This window comes from Schistocerca cancellata, chromosome 3 (genome assembly GCF_023864275.1).
Source record: "Schistocerca cancellata isolate TAMUIC-IGC-003103 chromosome 3, iqSchCanc2.1, whole genome shotgun sequence".
NCBI lineage: Eukaryota > Metazoa > Arthropoda > Insecta > Orthoptera > Acrididae > Schistocerca > Schistocerca cancellata.
The window spans coordinates 525,354,635-525,377,421 of NC_064628.1; the positions used below are offsets into that span (position 1 = coordinate 525,354,635).

The window sequence follows — 22,787 nt, forward strand, 5'->3', positions numbered from 1 at the left end:
AATTGCAGTGTCTTACCATTGCTGCCACCTCATACGATATTATTTTAAAATACAGTAGCTGTTCAAATTATGGCTACCATGATTCTGAAAAGTTGTATTGGAACAAATTATGAACTATCACACTGACATTAATACTTCAGTGAAATGGTGCATTTTGATCAGATGCACAGATCCTAGCATTAGTTTAATGGCAGTGTCATCTCTAGTCTAATAAAACAAGACTCTACACAGCAAAGAGTTTATTAGCATATATATCAAACAATGGAAAATCCAGAATGGAATGTAACAATTTTGCGAAAAGGATAGTTGTTACTCACGAGATAAAGGAGATGCTGAGTCACACACACACACACACACACACACACACACACACACATACACACACACACACACACACGACCGCAGTCTCAGACAACTGAAACCACACTGCAAACAGCAGCACCAGTGCATGATGGGAGTGGTGACTGGGTAGGGGTAAGGAGGAGGCTGGGATGGGGAGGGGGAGGGATAGTGTGGTGGGGGTACCATACAGTGAAGTGCTGCAGGTTAGATGCAGGGCAGGGGAGACGGGGGGGGGGGGGGGGGGGGGATCAGCGGAAAAGTAGAGAAGTTAAAAGACTGAGTGTGATGGTGCAATGACGCCAGTGTGTGCTGGAATGGGGACAGGGAAGGGGCTGGAGGGGTGAGGACAGTGACTTAATGAAGGTGAGAGTTTTTTTGTTGTGCCTATCTGTGACTCAGCATCTCTGCTATATGGTGAGTAGCAACTTTCCTTTTCGTAATATTGTTAGCATGATATCTGATAAGTGAGCTATCAATTCTAGGATTAAAACTAACACAAAACATCCATCTTTATATCAAACTGCAATTTAAGATCACCTATGCAGTGTTTTGGCTAAGTGTTCACAACAACAGGTCATCAGTGCCTTATTTTTCAGCACCTTCCTGAATTGCACTAGTTCTGTCTTGGCATTCTCGTCATACAAAATTAGGACTGGACAATACTCCTTAAGCACACAGACAGATTTTTCTTGCACCTTGTTATAGGACAGTTTGGTCTCTCCCTGCAGGGGCGTGCTTTGGAACAGAAGTCACTTACTGTTTTGGTGAAGAAGTCATTTATGAATCACTGGTAGTACATGCACATTACAAGAAAACTTCTCAGATCACAAATGTGCCAAAAAGTCAGAAAATCTGTGACTGCTCTTATTTTCTTGGCATTCTACATCTACATCTACATTTATACTCAGAAAGCCACCCAACAGTGTGTGGCAGAGGGCACTTTACATGCCACTGTCATTACCTCCCTTTCCTGTTCCAGTCACATATGGTTCGCGGGAAGAACGACTGCCGGAAAGCCTCCGTGCATGCTCAAATCTCTCTAATTTTACATTCGTGATCTCCTCGAGAGGAAGCAATATATTCGATACCTCATCCAGAAACGCACCCTCTCGAAACCTGGACAGCAAGCTACACTGCGATGCAGAGCGCCTCTCTTGCAGAGTCTGCCACTTGAGTTTGCTAAACATTTCCGTAACACTATCACACTTACCAAATAACCCTGTAAAAATGCACCGCTCTTCTTTGGATCTTCTTTATCTCCTCTGTCAACCCGACCTGGTACGGATCCCACACTGATGAGCAATACTCAAGTAGAGGTCGAACAAGTGTTTTGTAAGCCACCTCCTTTGTTGATGGACTACATTTTCTAAGGACTCTCCCAATGAATCTCAACCTGGCACCCGCCTTACCAACAATTAATTTTATATGATCATTCCACTTCAAATCGTTCCGTACGCATACTCCCAGATGTTTTACAGAAGAAACTGCTACCAGTGTTTGTTCTGCTATCATATAATCATACAATAAAGGATCCTTCTTTCTATGTATTCACAATACGTTACATTTGTCTATGTTAAGGGTCAGCTGCCACTCCCTGCACCAAGTGCCTATCCACTGCAGATCTTCCTGCATTTCGCTGCAATTTTCTAATGCTGCAACTTCTCTGTATACTACAGCATCATCCGCGAAAAGCGACATGGAACTTCTGACACTATCTACTAGGTCATTTATATATATTGTGAAAAGCAATGGTCCTATAACACTCTCCTGCGGCACGCCAGAGGTTACTGTAACGTCTGTGGACGTCTCTCCATTGATAACAACATGCTGTGTTCTGTTTGCTAAAAACTCTTCAATCCAGCCACACAGCTGGTCTGATATTCTGTAGGCTCTTACTTTGTTTATCAGGTGACAGTGCAGAACTGTATTGAACGCCTTCTGGAAGTCAAGGAAAATGGGATCTAGCTGGGAGCCTGTATCTAATATTTTCTGGGTCTCATGAAAAAATAAAGTGAGTTGGGTCTCACAGGATCGCTGTTTCCGGAAACCATGTTGTTTCCTACAGAGTAGATTCTGGGTTTCAAGAAATGACATGATATGCGAGCAAAAAACATGTTCTAAAATTCTACAACAGATCGATGTCAGAGATATAGGCCTATAGTTTTGCATATCTGCTCGACGACCCTTCTTGAAAACTGTAACTACCTGTGCTCTTTTCCAATCATTTGGAACCTTCCGTCCCTCTAGAGACTTGCGGTACATGGCTGTTAGAAGGGAGGTAAGTTCTTTCGCGTACTCTGTGTAGAATCGAATTGGTATCCCATCAAGTCCAGTGGACTTTCCTCTGTTGAGTGATTTCAGTTGCTTTTCTATTCCTTGGACACTTATTTTGATGTCAGCCATTTTTTCGTTCGAGAGAGGATTTAAAGAAGGAACTGCAATGTGGTCTTCCTCTGTGAAACAGCTTTGGAAAAAGGTATTCCAGCTTTACGCATGTCATCCTCTGTTTCAATGCCATTATCATCTCAGAGTGTCTGGATATGCTGTTTCGATCCATTTACTGATTTAATATAAGACCAGTACTTCCTACGATTTTCTGTCAAGTCGGTACATAGAATTTTGCTTTCGAATTCACTGAACGCTACACGCATAGCTCTACTTATGCTAACTTTAACATTGTTTAGCTCCTGTTTGTCTGAGAGGTTTTGGCTGCGTTTAAATTTGCAGTGAAGCTCTCTTTGCTTTCGCAGTAGTTTCCTAACTTTGTTGTTGAACCACAGTGGGTTTTTCCCATCCCTCACAGTTTTATTCGGCAGGTACCTGTCTAAAACACATTTTACGATTGCCTTGAACTTTTTCCATAAACACTCAACATTGTCAGTGTCGGAACAGAAATTTTCGTTTTGATCTGTTAGGTACTCTGAAATCTGCCTCCTATGACTCTTGCTAAACAGATAAACCTTCCTCCCCTTTTTTATATTCCTATTTACTTCCACATTCAGGGATGCTGCAACGGCCTTATGATCACTGGTTCTCTGTTCTGCACTTACAGAGTCGATAAGTCCAGGTCTGTTTGTTATCAGTAGGTCCAAGATATTATCTCCACGAGTCGGTTCTCTGTTTAATTGCTTGAGGTAATTTTCAGATAGTGCACTCAGTATAATGTCACTCAATGCTCTGTCCCTACCACCTGTCCTAAACATCTGAGTGTCCCAGTCTATATCTGGTAAATTGAAATGTATTCCAGATTTTCTCTCAGTTGTTCTGCCACTAATGCTGCCAAGTCGGGAGGTCGGTAAAACGAGCCAATTATTAACCTAGCTCGGTTGTTGAGTATAACCTCCACCCATAATAATTCACAGGAACTATCCACTTCTATTTCACTACAGGATAAACTACTACTAACAGCGACAAACACGCCACCACCGGTTGCATGCAATCTATCCTTTCTAAACACCGTCTGTGCCTTTGTAAAAATTTCAGCAGAATTTATCTCTGGCTTCAGCCAGCTTTCCATACCTATGATGATTTCAGCTTCGTGCTTTCTATCAGTGCTTGAAGTTCTGGTACTTTAGCAACACAGCTTCGACAGTTTACAATTACAATACCGATTGCTGCTTGGTCCCTGCATGTCCTGACTTAGCCCAACACCCTTGCCCTTTCTGTACTTGCCCAAGGCCATCTAACCTAAAAATCCGCCCAGTCCATGCCACACAACCCCTGCTACCTGTGTAGCCGCCTGATGTGTGTAGTGGACTCCTGACCTATCCAGAGGAACCCAAAACCCCACTACCCTATGGCGCAAGTCGAGGAATCTGCAGCCCACGTGGTCGCAGAACCGCCTCAGCCTCTGATTCAGACCCTCCACTTGGCCCTCTACCAAAGGTCCGCCGTCAGTCATGTCAACGATGCTGCAGTTGGTGAGCTCTGCTTTCATCCCGCTAGCGAGACTGGCAGTCTTCACCAAATCAGATAGCCGCCGGAAGCCAGAGGGGATTTCCTCCGATTCACAGCGACACACATCACTGGTGCCGACATGAGCGACCACCTGCAGATGGGTGCACCCTGTACATTGAGGTGGACTGAGTCATCATTAACTAAGTGCCACAAGATTTTTATTTTTTCAGTGATGAAGAGGCATTGGTTCAGATTGAAGTGGGGGCCTACAATGTGACCAAACTTCAACACTGTTGTCAGGTGGACTTAAGATGTTCTTCAAATGTCTTAAAAATTACAATGTCATCCAGATAACAAGGACATGCTGACCATTTAAGGTGCTGAAGCAGGTTGTCCATCACACAATCGAATGTAGCTAAAGCCTTACATACTCTAAATAGCGTAACTACGAACTCATCCTGCTCACCCATGTCAACCTTGATTTTCCAATACCCTGTCAGTATGTCAATAATTGAGAAAAACTTTGCTCCTCTTAACCTGCCTAGGGTGTCATCAATGATTTGTGACCTTGCTCACTTGCCAGTCCTTCTTGACGAGAAGCACAAGAGTGGACCGAGGACTCTCTGAAGATTCCATGATGTCATCTTGAGGCATCATCTTCTCCGCTTCCTCCTGGATTTACCATTGTTCAACCTATACAAATGCTGGCTAATTGGTGAATGATACCACTGTTGATACAAAGTTGAGCTGCTTGGTCTGTCTTTTCTCCACTCCAGATTCAAAAGCATTAAAAACTGACGCAGAATGCCTATCACTAGTAAACACTGTTCCTCGGTAAGGTAAGATCCTATTGGCAGTTTGATAGTAGCTTCCTCCCCTGCAAATATCTGTAGTGATAGTGGAGGACAATTCTTTGGCGATGGGACTAAGCTGCCTAACTTGGACTGGTTTGGCTGATCCTACACACATACCTTTACAGATGAGTTGTGGCTGTTCATAACAATTAGTGATACAAAGTTCTTCTTGGACATCAATAGTGCTTATGATTATTACTGGCACATAGATTTCTCTTGTGAGTATGAATATCTTTTTGCAGTCGATAAAAGGTTCACAGTTTAACTATGCATCTTGGTGATGAGTGGAACTCGTCTTGTTGATGATGATAGGATAATGTCTTCAACGGCAAACACTGCCCACAGCAATTTTTGTTATGTGTGCTTGTTATAATTGTTTTGTCAATCTGGAGCTCTCATATCTCACAGTCTATGACTGCTTGTGTCGCCTGTGAGAAGTCCCAGTAAAGAGCAACACTATGACTACATGCTGTAAATGACAAAATTGAAGGGTTGCATTCTCTCATTCATAGTTGTTCTTTCCATACCTTGACATCTTGATAAATGTCATCCACGGAGGATTTTCATCTTTGGCGACTTCACCTCCATGGATGGTCACCTCATTCAATTTTCCTGATTTTAGTGGCTAAGGGAGTGTCTGGTACTTCTGTATGGCAACAGGAAATGGCTAAAGCATACTGGGAAGCAACCATGTCTGGGGTACAGCTACAATAGTCTGCAGCTGACTGGTGTAAATAGGGCTGCCATCACCATTGACATCTTGTGGCTTAATAGTCGAATATTCACAATGTTTCTCTGCTGTAACATACAATGTGTCTAGGGCATCATATTTGCATTTAGGCCTCCTTTTTCCAAATGCCTGTTGTTCTGTGTTGTTTTATACTTGGTTGAGGAGTTGGTTATGTCTGTGTTGGTCTGGTACTTGGCCATTGTTTCACAGTTGAGGCATAGGTCCAAGTTGGCCAAACCTGTTCTTCATGGTGCACTTGACTATAGGCAGGGACTGGTGCCAAATGTCAATACATCTGTTCTTTGACATTCTTTGAATGGGATAGAGATTCATAGCTTTCACCTCTTGTGAACTCAGTCCCACATTTCTGGCCACCATACAGTGCTTTATCTCTTCTCTTACTACCTGGGGTATGAGAGAAAGCTGACAAGATCTTACATTTGATGAAAAGAGTCACAAAAGAGATGTACCATTGTCTTCTGGTAAATTATGCCACAGGAACAGAGGAATTCATGAAGTGGTACCAGCACATTGATGAATTGAAACAGAAGATAACTGAACAAAAGAGACATGACCACTTCCCAAACGGCGCCCCTGTAGCAGTTATGGCAGCTCTCATCTGACTAGTGACAGGGACTTCTCACAGGCAACACAACCAGTCATAGACTGTGAGAGATGAGAGCTCCTGCCTCTCTCATATGCCAGATAACAACAGAAGTGGCAACCAGAATAGCTTGACCAAGTACAAAAGAGATAGGAGCCATGAATATCGACTCCATCCATCAGGAGGGTATTGAGAATGTCAAAGAACAGGTGTTTTGACCTTTGGCTCAATTTCCACCACCTGTCAAACACACCAAAAAGAAGGGACCAATTATCTCTGACTTATTCTGCAACCGTCAAGCAACAATACAGTGTCTGACCAACACAGATCAAATCAATTCATCTCCCAAGTACAACATCCCCCCCCCCCCCCCCCAAAAAAAAGAGAAGATTTGGATGATACAGAACAAAAGATGGAATGTTTTCACAGTGGAGGTGATCTGGAGACCTTGTATGAGACTGCAGAGAGAGAAGATGAATGTTTGAGAACTAGTATCCTATTACAAGATGTCAATCACCATGACAGCCCTATTCACGCCAGTCAACTGGAGACGATTATAGTGAACTTGTGGGAGGAAGCCCATCACCATACCCTGAACAAAGTCAATCCCCAACACGCCACAGATGTTCCCCACAACCGTATGGAAGTACCAGTCCGTCTCCTAGCAGCAGAGTTCAGGAAAACCGATCAAAGTAACATAATATGAAGTTGACACCACCACAGGGCGAGAATCCTCCATAGACGACAGTGGGCAAGATTTTAGGAAATCTCACTGACATCGTTATCAAGACCCGGCCTATCCGAGCTCTTGTCATCAGCTAAATAAAACTATGTTCCATGAGATAAACTATGCTGAAACTCACAAACAGGAAAAACGTCCTGCCACCTGGAACATGTATTGCAAGAATAACTATCAGTGACAGAACACATCCCTTCGAATTCATCATTTTATCAGAATGTGGTCATAATGTTACTCTCTAAGGGGACTTCTTGTAGGCATCACGAGCAGTCACAGCAGATTGTGGAAGATAAGAACTCCAGACCGCCAAAGCTATTCCAACAAGTACCCTTAGCAAAGATTGCTCTGTGGAGGAGGAGGAGGAGGAGGAGGAGGAGGAGGAGATTAGTGCTTAATGTCTCATTGACAACGAGGTCATTACAGACAGAGCACAAGCTTCAAATAGGGAAAGATGGAGAAGGAAAGGCTGTTTTGAAGGAATCATCCTGGCATGTGCATTAAGCAATTTAGGGAGATCACGCAAAATCTAAATCAGGATGGCCAGATGCAGGTTTGAACCATCATCCTCCAGAATGCAAGTCCAGTGTGCTAACCACTGTGCTACCCTGCTCAGCTTGTTTACTGTTGGAGACATTTTTATCCCACCACTAGCAATGACAAAACTAGTTTCAATCATCAGTCAAGGTATTCAGTTAAACTGTGGAGCTTTTGTCAATTACAAAAACCAACAATGGTCTTAACCATTTTAGATGGTCAAGGAGCATTTTCAATTATTAATTGTTAAGAGCAACCAAAAGTCATCCTAAATATAATGATCCTGAAAGATAACCAAACTGTCCAGGAAGGGAAGCTTAGTATCATCAATGAAGAATCATGCGCTTCTATTTAACTGGGAATAGAATCTGGCCTGTCTGAGGGACAATGTCGATGACTGATAGCTGTTCCATGTCTGTTTTTGGATGCTTTCAAATCCAGGGTGGCGAAATGATAGAGCAAGCAGCTCATGATAAATCACCCACCATATCAACACACATTCACCGATTTGCCAGCATTCGTATACGGTAAGGTGTCTAAGGCTAAAGGAGACAATTTGGAAGTGGAGAAGATGCTGGAAGATGACATCACTGAACCTTCCAACAGTCCTTCATTCTCTCCTGTGGTCTTTATGAAGAAGTAGAATAGCACATGGTATTTCTGTATCAACTACCACCAACTGAACAAAATCACGAAGAAAGGTGTCTATCCATTGCCACATACTGATGACAGTCTACACTGCTTGCCATTTTTGAGGACATCTGAAGAATATCTAAGGTGCCTGACAACAGTGTTCAGACTGCTGGTCTCTACCTTAAACCAAAAAAAAGAGTATCTATGGTGCCCAAGAAATAAAAATCTTGGGGCACCTAGTTCACGGGAACTGAGCCCATCCCAACTCAGAGAAAATAAGAGGCAGCACATTTTTCAATTCCACAGCACATTCGTGATTTGAGAAGTTTTCTTGGAATGTGCTCATACTACCAGTGATTCATGAAGGTTTCTGTACCATGGCATGATCCTTGCAAGAACTACTGTAGGCAGACGGCAAATTTTCTTTGGATGAGGTACAAGAAACATCTTCCCTTTTCCTTAAGGAAGCCATATAATCACCTCCAATCCTAGCATCACATGGTGAGAATGCCTAACAGAACTTCATATCAACACTAGTGGTTTTGGAATTGGTGCAGTTTTAGTGCAAAATCAAGAAGGCGATGAGAAGGTGATACCTTATCCTTTCAGAGTATTCTCCAAGTCAGAGATGAATTACACTACAACTATCTATTGCTATGCACTAAAGATCTGGGTGGTATATGTCACCTACCCAATATTTACAGCCTTCTTCATTGGCCTACAATATATTACTATTTTATGAGTGTGCTAATGTGGATTGTTTAACAGTAGGTATACAGGATATATCTTCCTTATTGTAAATATTTTATTTATTGTGATTTAGATCAGCACAGCTTACAGAATATGTTATTTGGTACATTTGTTTAAATTAAATTTCCTCTGTAATGTATATACTGTACACACATTAAAAACAGATACAGTAACAATGGCATCAATTCTCTGCAAAGGAGATCAGTTATGTTCTGGCTGTTATGTTGGTGCAACTAATGAAGGTGAGTTGTACTTAACTGAAAATCCTGCCTTCAAAAGCTAATGCAAATACTGTTTCCCGTTACAAGTTTTTGTGCACCACACATCTGTTTGCTACAGATGAGGGGTTGCCTTTCCCTAATTTTATGTAATTGTTACAGTTGCATCAACACACCCTCTGCAACATCCTAAAAATAACAATACCAAATTTTATGCAGAGCATATCTAAGTGTGTGTGTGCGCAAAGACGTTTCTAATGGCATTTAGTAATAAAGGAGTTGTAGTCTACAAAATGTTCCTTAATGGAAGAGAAATCAAACTGTGTTAAGTCTGCAGATTTGAGGGCAGATGATGATGATGTTTGGTTTGTGGGGCGCTCAACTGCGTGGTTATCAGCGCCCGAAGTTGAGGGCAGATAAGCACTTCTTCACTGATATGATATCATAATAACATCAGTTTACTTCTGAAGTGAAATCATGTCTGTGAATTCACACAATCCTAGTAAGAATGAAGAAGTAGAAGCTCTCTTGCAAGAATACATGTGAATTATTTTAAATTGACTCATACGGTTTGAAAACAGTAGAATCTCACCATAAATTGTTATCTTCCTGACAAAAGGAAAAAATATTGAGATACTGGACCTTGGAAAATTTAAATTTCTGTTAAAGCTCACCAGAAGATATGGGAACTCTTCAAATGCCTCTATAATGATTCTTATGTTGTTCGCACCAATGCTGCTACCCTAGGTGCAAGTGTGAGTCAACTACTGCAAAATGTTGATACTAGCAAAAGAAACACTAGCAAAAAAACAGACAACCAGCTCTTTAAGGTGGGACTCATTGTCAGCATTTACAATGACTAAAATGACTCAAGCTATTAAAAAAATTGCAACAGAGGTTGTACACTTGGTCTCAACAATATTGCTTGTAACTCAGCATTGGCTGCTAAGTCTAAAATGTCTGCCTGATCTCAAATCTAATGCAGGTGATCTGGAGCAAAACCAAACTAACTGCAATACTTAATGAGGAAAGGCTCATCTGCTGCAAGAAATTCTGTCCACCTCTCCATTTTGCAACCTGTGTAAGGTATTTCAAAACATGGAGCTAAACAGCTCAAGTCCAATACTCAAACTGTAGCTCATCCCACGAGAAGCAGGTTTCAGCTCTTAACTGCAACAATGCTTCAACCTGAAATATCCTTGAGTCACCTTGGAGCATACACTTACACATGGTATCAAACCTTTTGGTCAAACTGACAGGTAATAGTGGGTCCACAACTGAATATATTGAGACAGGGAACCAATGGTCAGCAATCGATATTTATTATGTTATGAACATAGACCACGCACACTGCATAACAACAATGTAACTCATAGTAATTGTTTAAAGTGACAATCACTGGTCTCAATGCACGTGTAATAACAGTGCATAAAGTTCTTCTCTCAAAGATACCTGTTGTATGTTGTACCAGGGGAGAGGCAGTTTGAACTCTAGCAAACAGATATTCATCTGTTTCTATGGGGATTTCACACACCAATATCTCGACGTAACCCCACAGGAAAATTCCAGAGATGCAAGATCTGGCAACTGCGCTGGTTGTAGGACAGGACCTCTCCTTCCAATCCAACATTGAATGTATATGTTGTTCAGATGCTCACAGACATTAACATCAAAGTGGACTGGTACACCTTCATGTTGAAACCACATCCATTCGTGGACAAGTGGTACAGTTTCCAAGAACTGTGGCAACACATCTCGCAGGAACACAAGGTAACATGGAACAGTCAAAATGGGGAGGTGGCAAATAAGGTCCTATTACATGACCCTGGATAATGCCTGCCCATATATTGACAGAAAATCATTGCTGGCTGCCAGTGATGTAGGTGGCATAGGGTTGTCCTCACGATATGGGTATTACAGCTGTTGAAAACACCATTGCAGGTGAATGAGGTCTCATCTGTGAACAATACACATTGTACGAAGTTCAGCACTACAGCACTGCAGTGGATAATCCATTGACAGAAGTGAATTCAGGGCTCAAAATCTGCTGGTCCCAGTGCTTGCACACATTCTTTATGAGGGGTGTAATACCTGATCCACCAGTACTCTCCACACTGTATCCTTTGAAGCATTCATTTTGTGGGCAAGTTGATGGGTACTTATTTGCTGGGTGGTCAGCCACATGATCCAACACCATCTCCTCAGATTCTATCATTTTGAGTGTCTTTGGTGGGAACCCTGGCTGGCTCTCTGTGGTGTGAATGACACCTTCTCTCTTAAGTTGGTATCCACAGAGAGAAAAGTCTTCCAAGTAGGATTACACCTGTTGGGGGAAGGTATTCTCTGTACATTTGTGCTGCTTTATGAGCTCTACATCCAACTGCACTGTATATTAAATGCATGTCTGCCAACTCTAGTCAGGAATAATGTTCCATCTTTGAGCAGGTGTCACGCACTATGTATAGTATCACACCTCACCATGGACACATCTCAAGCTGTATGATGCAATGGAGAACTGACATCAGACATAGTGGTGTGTGGGGGAGGGGGGGGGGGAGACAGGTTAATGGGTTAATGTGCTGGTGCAATGCATGTAGTTGTCACATGACACACGTGCTATGAGCTAAGTTGTGTACATTATGGCTGTTTAGCGGTCAGGGGTTTGCACTGTTTATCATCTAATGCCTGTTCCAGTGTACAACAGATACCTGGGATCTTTGAACCATTGCACTACATGCATTGATATTGGTGATCATTGCTTTGAACAATTACTTGAGCTACTTTGTGGTTATGCGGTGTATGCTGTGTATGTCCACAATACAATAAATATGCATTTCTGGCCATTGTTTCCCTATTTCAATATAATTGGTTATTGACACACTATTGCCTTGATCAATTTCATCAAAAAAGTTTGAGATACCCTATCTACATACAACACCATATCATAAGAAAACAGGAAGAACCACTAGAAACACTGCTAAGGAGGCTTACAGGAAGCAAATGGAGTAAACAACCAGCATTACTACATCTATATCTGCATCTGCATTAATACTCTGAAGCCACTGTGAAGTGCATGACAGAGAGTGATTCCCATTGTATCAGTTATTAGTGCTTCTTCCAAATCTAGCTATCAGGTACGGCTCCCATACGCTTTAACACTATTCTAGGCTGTGTTGGACAGGTTTTTTGCAAGCAATCTCCTTTGTAGATTGACTGCATTTTCTATTATTCTACCAATAAACAAAAGTCTGCCACCTAGTTTATCTACAACCGTGCCTTGTGATTGTTTCATTTCATATCTTGCAAATAGTTAAAACCAAACAACACATTTTTGGCAATATAATGTTATCAGGTAGATAAAAAAATCTACTGACCAAACAGTGGCAGAACACGCACATAAAAGAAGGTTACAATTTGCAAGCTAAGTGCATTGTACATAACAGAGGTGGCAAGGGGAATGGTGGAAAATAGACAGGCCAGTAAACTAAAGATGTATAAAACTAAAAGGGAGTGAAAAAAGGAATAGTTACTGTGAAGAAATGCTTAAATGGAAGAAATTAACATAAATTAAGATCAAGTGGGTGGCGAGAACATATTGTAGTGCTAGCTCCCACCTGCGGAATTCTGAGAAACTGGTGTCTGGGGGAAGAATCCAGATGGCGTTTGTGGTGAAATAGGCACTGAGGTCACAATTGCCACGTTGTAGAGCACACTCTGCAGCAGCATATTGCATGTTGCCACTATGCACCCAATGCTTACGCCCATTCATCCTAATCAATAATTTGGTGGTAGTCATGTTGATGTAAAAGGCTGAACAGTGTTTACATATCAGCTGGTACATGACATATGTCTTTTCACAGGTGGCTGTCCCTTTGATGGTATATGTTTTGCCAGTTACATGGCTGGTGTATGTGGTGGTAGGTGGGTGCATAGGACAAGTCTTGCAGTGGGGACCACTACAGGGATAGGAGCCATAGGGTAGGGAGATGGGTGCAGAAGGAGCACAGGGTTTGACAAGGACATTGCAGAAACTGGGAGGGTAATGAAAAGCTATTCTAAGTTGGTGGGAAAATCTCAGACTACCACCAAATTAGCAGTTAGGATGAACGGGCATTGGCAGAGGGTGTAAACTGGTAACACACCTCACCCAGTTGCAAAGCATGCTCTGCAACATGACAGTCATGACCTCAATGCCTGTTTCACCATATGTGCCATTTGGATTCTTCCCCCGAACACCAGTTTTTCTGAACTCCACACGTTGGAACTAGCAATACAATATGTTCCTGGTTCTCTCCATCCACCTGGCCTTAATTTACATTAATTTCTTCCGTCTCAGGTTTTCTTCACTGTAACTACTCTTTGTTTCACTCTGTTTTAGTTTTCTACATCCTTCATGGTCTTTCCTGCCTATTTTTCACTGCCCCCCCCCCCCCAAACACTTCTGTTACGTACAATGCATTTAGCTTTTCACACATATTAACTTGTCTGCACTGTTTTAGCAGTAATCTCTGCCTTGCATATTACCCTGCCTTTAAGCTTTCAGGTTTTCAAATCCCATTCAGTGCAGTCCCCAGCAGTCAGTCTTTCATTATCATTCCATCTGGTAAGTCTCCCATGACCCATGGTTCTGGATGACTTTTTTGAAATCTGCCCTTTTCCCTAGACCTGTCCAGTCCTTTTCCTTCATCCCTCTCCCTTCCCTTTCAACCCCCATGCTGGAAGAAGGGGCCACTGGCTCTGAAAGCTTGGTTAATTATAACCTTCTTTTACGTACGTGTTCTGCCACCGCTTGGCTGAGTAGATTTTTTTATCTACCCAATTACATTACATATGAATATAATAGAGGGAAACATTCCACGTGGGAAAAATATATTTAAAAAGAAAGATTACATAGCTAAACACAGATATTTATACGAGTTGAAAGATCCAGTTATGACTCATTAACATTGTTGTCATAGGATATTATGATTTTTCATTTTGTGAAGGGCAAAATTTCATATTTGTGAACATTAAAAGCAAGCTGCTAATCTTCTTTCAGTAAGTACTCATTATAGGCAACTGCATCATTTGCAGAAAGTCTGAGTTACTATTAATATTGTCTACCAGATCATTAATATACAGCAAGAACACATTTCCCTGCTGCACACCAATCCTTTTTTATTCACATTTTTGCTGTGAGACATCACCACCCAAAGGGACTTTTGCCACAACAAACATCAGCCAACATGTACAACATAAGCTATTTGTTCTTAATAAATAGCATTATTAACTGTGGTCGCTTTCTGTTTACGCGGGTGCACAGCTATACTCTAGGGACAAAATAACAGTCAAAGCAATGGAAACATGCTCATTCTCTGCACCACCAAAGAAAGCAAAGACAATTCCTTTGGCGGGAAAGGTCATGGCATTAGTGTTCTGGGATGTGAAGGGGATTCTGTTTGTAGATTATCTCCCCACTCAAACAAATCTGGAGAATACTATGCTAACCTCATGGACAAATTGCAATGAAAGACATGTGAAGAAAGGCCAGATTCAGCAAGGAAGAAAGTCATCTCCCATCACGACAATGTGAGCCCACACACATGTGCTGTCACTACGGCAAAAATATATGAACTAAGGTATGAATTGTTGCCACACCTGCCTTATTCACCTTATACGGCTATGTCAGACTTCCATCTCTTCCCAAAACTGAATTTTTCGTGGTGGATGAAGACTCACTTCAAACAAAGATTTGATAGCCAGAGTTGACAACTATTTTGCAGGCCTGGAGGAAACTCATTTTTGAGATGGGATCAAGGCACTGGAAAATTGTTGGACCAAGTGCATTAATCTACAAGGAGACTACATTGAAAAATGAAAATAATTTGTGATGTAAGAACTTTTTTTCTATTCTGTTCCAAGAACTTTTCAAACCACCCTCATACTTTACTATATGAAATAACGCGTACAATTAATAGCACCCTCTGTACAGACACTATCCATCCACATAGAAATGGCAGTCCAGATGAAAAGTGTTTATTAGGAAAACTGTTAGATATCATATGTAGTGCATTCAGACACCAAACAGAAATTGATGCCACCTGGGGAAGCTCTGTCATCTGGTAGATAAGTAAACTGGAAGATTTACCAACTCCTAAACAGATTAAGGAGAGGAGTACAAAGAACAAATGTAATTCCTTAGAGGTTAAACCACTTGGTGTGACTGGAGGGCAATAAAATACCCAGCACTTTTACTTCTCTCGCTTTTGGTTGGCAACTTGTACACTGGCAGATCTCTTTCTGACAAAGAACAAAGATGTCAAGCATGCCAATTTCTAGGCTAAATAATTTTCAGACTAATAAATACTGATGTTTCATAATATGTCTCAACATTTAACAAGTGTAAACACCATTCTGGAGCACACAATGCATATCATTATTAGCTTATTACAAACAAATTATACTGATCAGTTTTTACCAACTTGTAGGGAAAATGTAAAGACAACTGGTGAAACATCAAGAAAACAAATGTCAGCTGAAGAATCTGAGACAGAAGCCAACAGGTCCAATGTCATTTGAGAAAACTGCAAAATTACAAGGAGAGAGAATGGGTGAAATGATTTTTCCTTTCATACAATTTATTGGCTCTGATTGTTGCCAGCATCATATTTAAAGTACCAGGGAAGCAGGTTGCTAGCCTTACTTGCCCCGAGTCCCATTGGGTTTTACCCCTAACGGCTGAGGGACTAACCGGTGGATTTGGTAGTCTTTGTCGTATGAGCACAAAGGTGACCACGACTCAGAATATGTCCGAGATGCCCAGCCTTATTCCAAAGTAACTGGTATCTCGACTGTCGGGACCACTTACTTGGCCACTCATACGCTGCCCATGGTTCATAAACTAGGACATGACTACAGGAACCCACACCATGAACAATGGCAGGAGGGTGTCCACAATGAGGAAATCAAAGAAAAACTGGGAATGAACTCTATAGATGTAGCAGTCAGGGCGAACAGGCTTAGATGGTGGGGTCATGTTACACGCATGGGAGAAGCAAGGTTACCCAAGAGACTCATGGATTCAGCAGTAGAGGGTAGGAGGAGTCGGGGCAGACCGAGGAGAAGGAACCTGGATTCGGTTAAGAATGATTTTGAAGTAATAGGTTTAACATCAGAAGAGGCACCAATGTTAGCACTGAATAGGGGTTCATGGAGGAACTGTATAAGGGGGGCTATGCTCCAGACTGAACGCTGAAAGGCATAATCAGTCTTATATGACGATGATGATGACAATTTATTGGCTTTCTTGGATTAGTCTTCCTGTTTTGTCCATATAGTATTTTTAGCTCTTGCCTATCATCTTTTTTCATCGTTTTGCAATTTCTTTTTTCCACTGTCACCTTTCCTGCTCTTAATTTATATTGACAGTGCAGATATTTCACTTCCTGCAAGTATGTACTTTCCAGCCATTTGGTCTCCTTGTACTTATTATTTATAAGCCTGGGTACGATTTAAATGTATGAGGTGACAAAACAGTTTCATACCTGTATCGGTCCAGCTTCCAACGAAACCACCATTCATGAATATCATCATCTGTTGTAACAAATAAGGCTTTCCATGGGCGTGTAACAAATACCTTTTCAAAGAAAACCTGCAACGAAAGAAAAAATTAACTAAGAGCTACATATGCAAACTGGAAAAATTAATGAAATTTCAGTATCCTATTACATTCATGAAACATGTATTATCATGAAGACATTGAGTGATTTTAGCTACCATCCCCTCCTTCCCTGCCCAATTTCGATACGTCCAATTACTAACATCACTTCATCTCATATGCTATACAGCTACAAAGAATTTTATTTGAAAAATGTACTTATAAAGATCATGACCTATGATCACTGGCCCCCATAACAGCCTCCCACTAAACCTCACACCTTGGAAAAGAAAGCACAGAAGAAACTGAGGCTATGCCAAATGAATCTGATGGTTATTATAAATAAATCTCTACCACACAAGTGAAGCTAGAGTTCCTGACACCTATTAAAGTAAGTGGAAAGTTAAGGTCACAAATTCTCAGTCAGGCACAGAAATGGCATTAATATAAGTGAAACACTTTTTTATGTTAGTATATGTTCTGTAATAACATAACTGAAGTGGCAAATTGATCTGGGAAATAATTTTGTTTACACAGTTTTTAAAAGTAACCATTATGTGTGTTTTGTGCAAATGAATAATGTACAGCACCGTAAAGTAATGAAATTACTTGTTTTGAGAGGTTTATTGCCGACAGATATTCATCCCAAGTTGGTGAAGGATTGTTTATAAGGAGCGCAAGATGCAGTGTTGGCTCAATGGTTACCTTGACTACTTTAGTTATTTATATTCTACTAAGGATTTGCCATTATCATACGAATTGTCAAATCATCCATACTCTTCTTTGGATCTGGCACCCTAATTACCACAGGGTTCTACACACAGTATATAAAAATTCGTGACTGGAAAACATTCAGACACTGGTGAAGAGGCTGTGACATCCACAGATAAATATTTTGCAGATCTTCCAGAACTGCACATTGGGGATGGAAACTACTCATTTGAAAACTGCTGGTCAAAAAGGGGTTTACAGCATTAAGTGCACTTTTGATCTAAAACTACAGTTCGTGCTGCCAGGCTGTGAATTTCTCATCTTTCTCTCATAATAAATAATTCACAACAAAAAATGACAAAAATATATTTGGGGTCTCTGCACTGATTAGCCAGAACATTATGACAACCTACCTAATAGCCGGTATTGGCCACCTTTGGAATGAATAACAGTGATGACACATTGTGGCAGGGAAGCAATGAGTAGGTTGCGCACACAGAAGTAACCTAACTCCAATAAATTCTGGAGAGAGGGCAATGAGTTCTGACACCACATTCAATCACATCCCAGATGTGTTCGATCAGGTTAGGGGAGGGGGGGGGGGGGGGGCAACATCATTTGGAACTCACCACTGTGTCTCTTAAACCACTCCGTCACATTATTGGCCTTGGGACATGGTACATTATCTTACCAAAAAATACCACTGCCCTCAGGAAACATGATCATCATGAAGGACGTATGTGGTCCGCAATCAGTGTAGAACACTCCTTGATCATCATGGCATCTTGCATGAGCTCCACTGGACCCATGGATGCCAACATGGATGTTCCCTAGAGAAAAATGGAGCCACCACCAGCTTGTCTCTGTCCAGCAGTACTCGTGTCATAGAGCTTTCCCCTTGAAGACGATGGATTCGCACCCTCCCAGCAGCATGATGAAGAAGGTATCAGGATTCACCAGACCGTGCAATGCTCTGCCACTGCACCAACATCCAGTGCCGATGGTCACGTGCCATTTTCAGCCATACTTGCCGATGTCGTGGTGTTAACATTGGCACATGCATGGGTCATCGGTTGCAGAGACACATCATTAGAGGTGTTCAATACACTTTGTGTTCACATACACTTGTAATTTGCCCAGCATTAAAGTCTGATGTTAGTTCTACGACAGTTCACCACCTGTTCTGTTTTTCCAGCCTGCCCAGCCTAACAGCTTACAATGTCCAACACCTGTAAGGAGGGGTGGTCGCCCAACCCCATGATGTCTAGGCATGGTTTCACCTTCGTTTTGCCACATGTTGAAGACATGCACCACAGTACTGCTCAAACACTCAACAAACTGTGCAGTTTCCGAAATGCTCCTGCTGAACCTATGGGCCATCACAATCTGCCCTCATCAAATATCACACAGATAGTGCGCCTTATCCATTATACACACCACAGAATACATACAGACAGCATGCTCACTGGAACTACATGCACCATGCATGTGTGTGACTAGCAGTCATTTCTCACAAGGTGACACTGCTACTGTCTGTATGGGTGTGGATAGGAGGTTGGTGGTCATAATGTTCTGGCTGGTCAGTGTATATAAACAAACTGGGAACTTTAAGCTTTCAGGTGACATGATTTACTGTTCTTCATGATACAATATTGCAAAAAGTGAGACAGGATTATAAAACTGTCAAAATCCACTGAGAAGATGTAAAAAAAAGCATACTGTGGTAACTCACTGTATTGTAAATCAGAAATATCCAAGTGACATAGTTTATTGTTCTTCATGCTACAAAATTGCAAAAAGCATGAGAGGATTATAAAACTGTCAAAAATCTGCTATTCACTAGAGTTGCTGTGACACAATTTCCTGTGAATAGGACAGCAAACTACTACATTGATGGAGAAACAGGGGGTTTTTATTGTCTGAAATAAAAATATAAAACACAATGGAATGCACTCTATCACACCTCTAACTGTGCTATGAAAGTACATACTCGAAGTACCACACAATGTATGCATCATACCGCCCTTATCATTTAAGGCCTTGGTATCTGTGGTTCTGAACTCAAGTTACATCTGTTTCCTTATCTGCATCTTACGTTACTGAGATCCTCTCTAGTCCAGCACTTTTTGGTGACAATGCCAAGACAGAAATACACACACTTGGTAGTGGTTATGGGATATGCACACCTTTAGTGCAAATAGGCAGGCACTGAGTGCTTTGCCTGCAGAGTACTCTCCAAGTCTGAGAAGAATTACTCTATGACTTGGGGTGTAACATAATGTTCCATCTATTCCTCGCAATCAGATGAAAAATGTTTGTGTAAAAACTTTCAATTGTGCACATTCTGGTTTGATGAATGAGTCAGAGTGAGATGTGGAAGCACAGAACATCACCAAGCCACGTCAGCAATTAGGCATCTCCATCTGCTGTGAAGGGTTCGCTTATGCTTTGGTGTTGTGAGTTGGCAGTGTTTTGGAAGGCAGAGAACAAGAGGTGCAGTCGAGAACAACAATGCCCAGAAACAGTTGAAAGAAGCTGATGAGGAATGCCTTTCTCTGCTCTTCTGTTCAGAGATTCGGTTTGGAGACACTGTTCTGATTAATAAGAGATCTGTTCTCTCAATGTTGTAATTGCTAAATAAGAGCAACAAAATAAAGAAGAGTTCTTTAAAAAGGCTGTTATGTCATTTTGTAACTTGACTCTACAAAGCTCTCTTCCACTTCTCGACCCTCCGCAGTTGAAGAAGTCACACAGCAAGAATTGGTGTTACTGCTTAGCAGGTTCACTGTATCAAGAGAATTCTGAACAGCACAATAAAATAGTTAAGGTAAAAAGTATTATTGATAGCATCATGGTAACAAATCATTTGGAAGGTAACAAGTATTCCAGACTCAATTCAGCTACAGAATGGCACTGCTGCAAGCCAAACTGAGAAAGAGTGCCTTATTGTTGTCTGGACAACCAGTCAGTCCAGACCCTATTTGTATGCCAGGCCATTCACTGTTGTGACTGATCACCATCCTTTATGTGAATGACAATCCAGAAGGATCGATTACTATGATTGGGAAGATGGATATTAATAATAACAATGATTTCGTGTAGCTCAATGGGCTGGGGCAAGTCTTCCAATTTGACAATGCTTCTGCGACTTGAGTGTGCCTACCCTACCCCAGTAATCCCACCAGGGAAAGGGGATCTACAGTTTAACATGGTTTCTGAACCATGTGTCATTCCTGGCAAATCTTCACATAAATGAGAGGTGAACTACAGCTTCAGGAATACGGCTGCCTTTCGTGGAATCAAGTGCCAGAACTTTACAGCACTAGTGCTTCCCAACTCATCACTGAACTTAAGAACACTGCAGCAAAACAAAGGGAATATCCAGCATTACTGAAGACCATGGAGGCCTTAAGGAAGGAAGAAGTTGCTGTAGAAAGAAAATTGTACAAATAGAATTATGACCCACTGATACAGAAATGGTTGCTTATCACTCCAGCTCACTTGCAGTGCACTTCGCTGAAGTGTGATCAGTCTTAGGGGGCTCAAGTGATGAGTTTTATGAGTTTTAACTGAGCCAACAACTTCACTAACAGTCTGTCACCCTGATGTTGTTCATGCACACTTTTACTTTATTCAAGATTTACAGTCACATTATTCTGCTTGTTTGGTGCAATGGACCTGCTATGCTGGCCTCTAATTGTACCACGAGACTACTTCACTGTCTGCACAAGATTGAGGTCTGTAAGAGAGCTTCAGACTAAGCTAGGTACGAAACCATGTAACCTCTAAGAAGAACTCTTCTGTATTTTGCTTCTCGTATTTAATATTTATGTTAGATGCCAAATATTTTATTACTCAGAAAAACGTATCTGAAGTGAATCTCAGAACAGAACATACAAGAATGACGTTTCATCTCTACTTCTTTGAATTGTTTCTAGCTATTGTCATTCTATATAGCTCCTTTTGTTCTCTGGCTTCCAAAAGCTGCAACACCAAAGCATAAGCAATCCTTCACAGCAGGTGGAGACGTTCAATCTGTGGCATGCTTTTGTAACATTCTGTGCTCGCGCATCTCACCCCAACTCTTGACTATCGATAAACCCAACATGTGTACAGTAAAAATTTCCTGCATGCCTAACAATGTTTTCACAAGGACATCTTTTGTCCGATTGTGAGGAAGAGATGGAATAATCTGTCACTCCACAACTATTTGCATGATGCTCTGACATCAGGTCTACTGTGTTCTTCGAAGGTTTTTGATATATTCAGAAGTATGTATCATTAGCCAGTTATCTAATGATCTGTCTGACATTATGTAAGCCACTATAGGGACTGCCAATGACTTGAGCATGTGCCGCCTCTTTTACCCCCAAAATATCTTGTACCAACTCATCCTGCAGTTGCCCCATTTCACTGGACTACAGTTTACCTTTTCCGAAGGTTTCTCAAGTTGGCCATTGTGAATAAATGGATAACAGTGTGCACTGGCTAGTTCATTCACTACACTTTCACCAAGGCTGTACATATTGATGGAGCTCTGAAACCACAATCTTTCTTGTGAAAGACAATTTCTATGCACTGAGCACTATAGCAATGATCTCTGATGGAAAAGTGGTTCAGTCAAGACTCATGTTTGACGTAATTTTAATGCGCAACACTGTTCACAGAATGATAGCTGCTGGCCTCGTAGAATGTTTTAGTAAAATGCTGGACACATACTCTCAAAGAATGTTGGAACCAAAGAGAGAAACTGGGATACAGCACTTCATATTGTGGCATTTGCACAACACAGCAATGGATGACGCCACAGATTTTATGTCACATTACCTGGTAAATGGTTTACAGGTCAAAACAACAATGGATACATTGTTTCAGTTTCAATCTATGAATAAGATGATAACATTACATAGCTCATCACTCACACTCAAGAGGCCACATGGGTGTCATTCACACACTTCTTGGATGTTCACAATAACATGTTAACATTTAATGACAGACTCCACCCTCTAAGCTGCAGCCCATGTAACTTAGCATGCATTTTCACACAATTATTAAAATTCTACTTTAGCATGAATGAATCCTATGTAACTGATCACATGTTACCTGCATAGTCTGAGCATAGGAGTCTACATTAAGGAG

The 22,787-nt window shown here is 41.3% G+C and overlaps 1 protein-coding gene across 1 annotated transcript in view; it reads right to left on the reverse strand.

The window, feature by feature from the left end:
* The window catches only part of LOC126175350 (N-acetylneuraminate 9-O-acetyltransferase), a 269,896-nt gene that overhangs the window by 22,671 nt on the left and 224,438 nt on the right, over window positions 1-22,787 (reverse strand). The window contains exon 12 of the mRNA XM_049922083.1: window positions 16,825-16,931. Coding sequence (XP_049778040.1) covers window positions 16,825-16,931 — 107 coding nt within the window. The remainder of the gene's footprint in view (window positions 1-16,824; window positions 16,932-22,787) is intronic.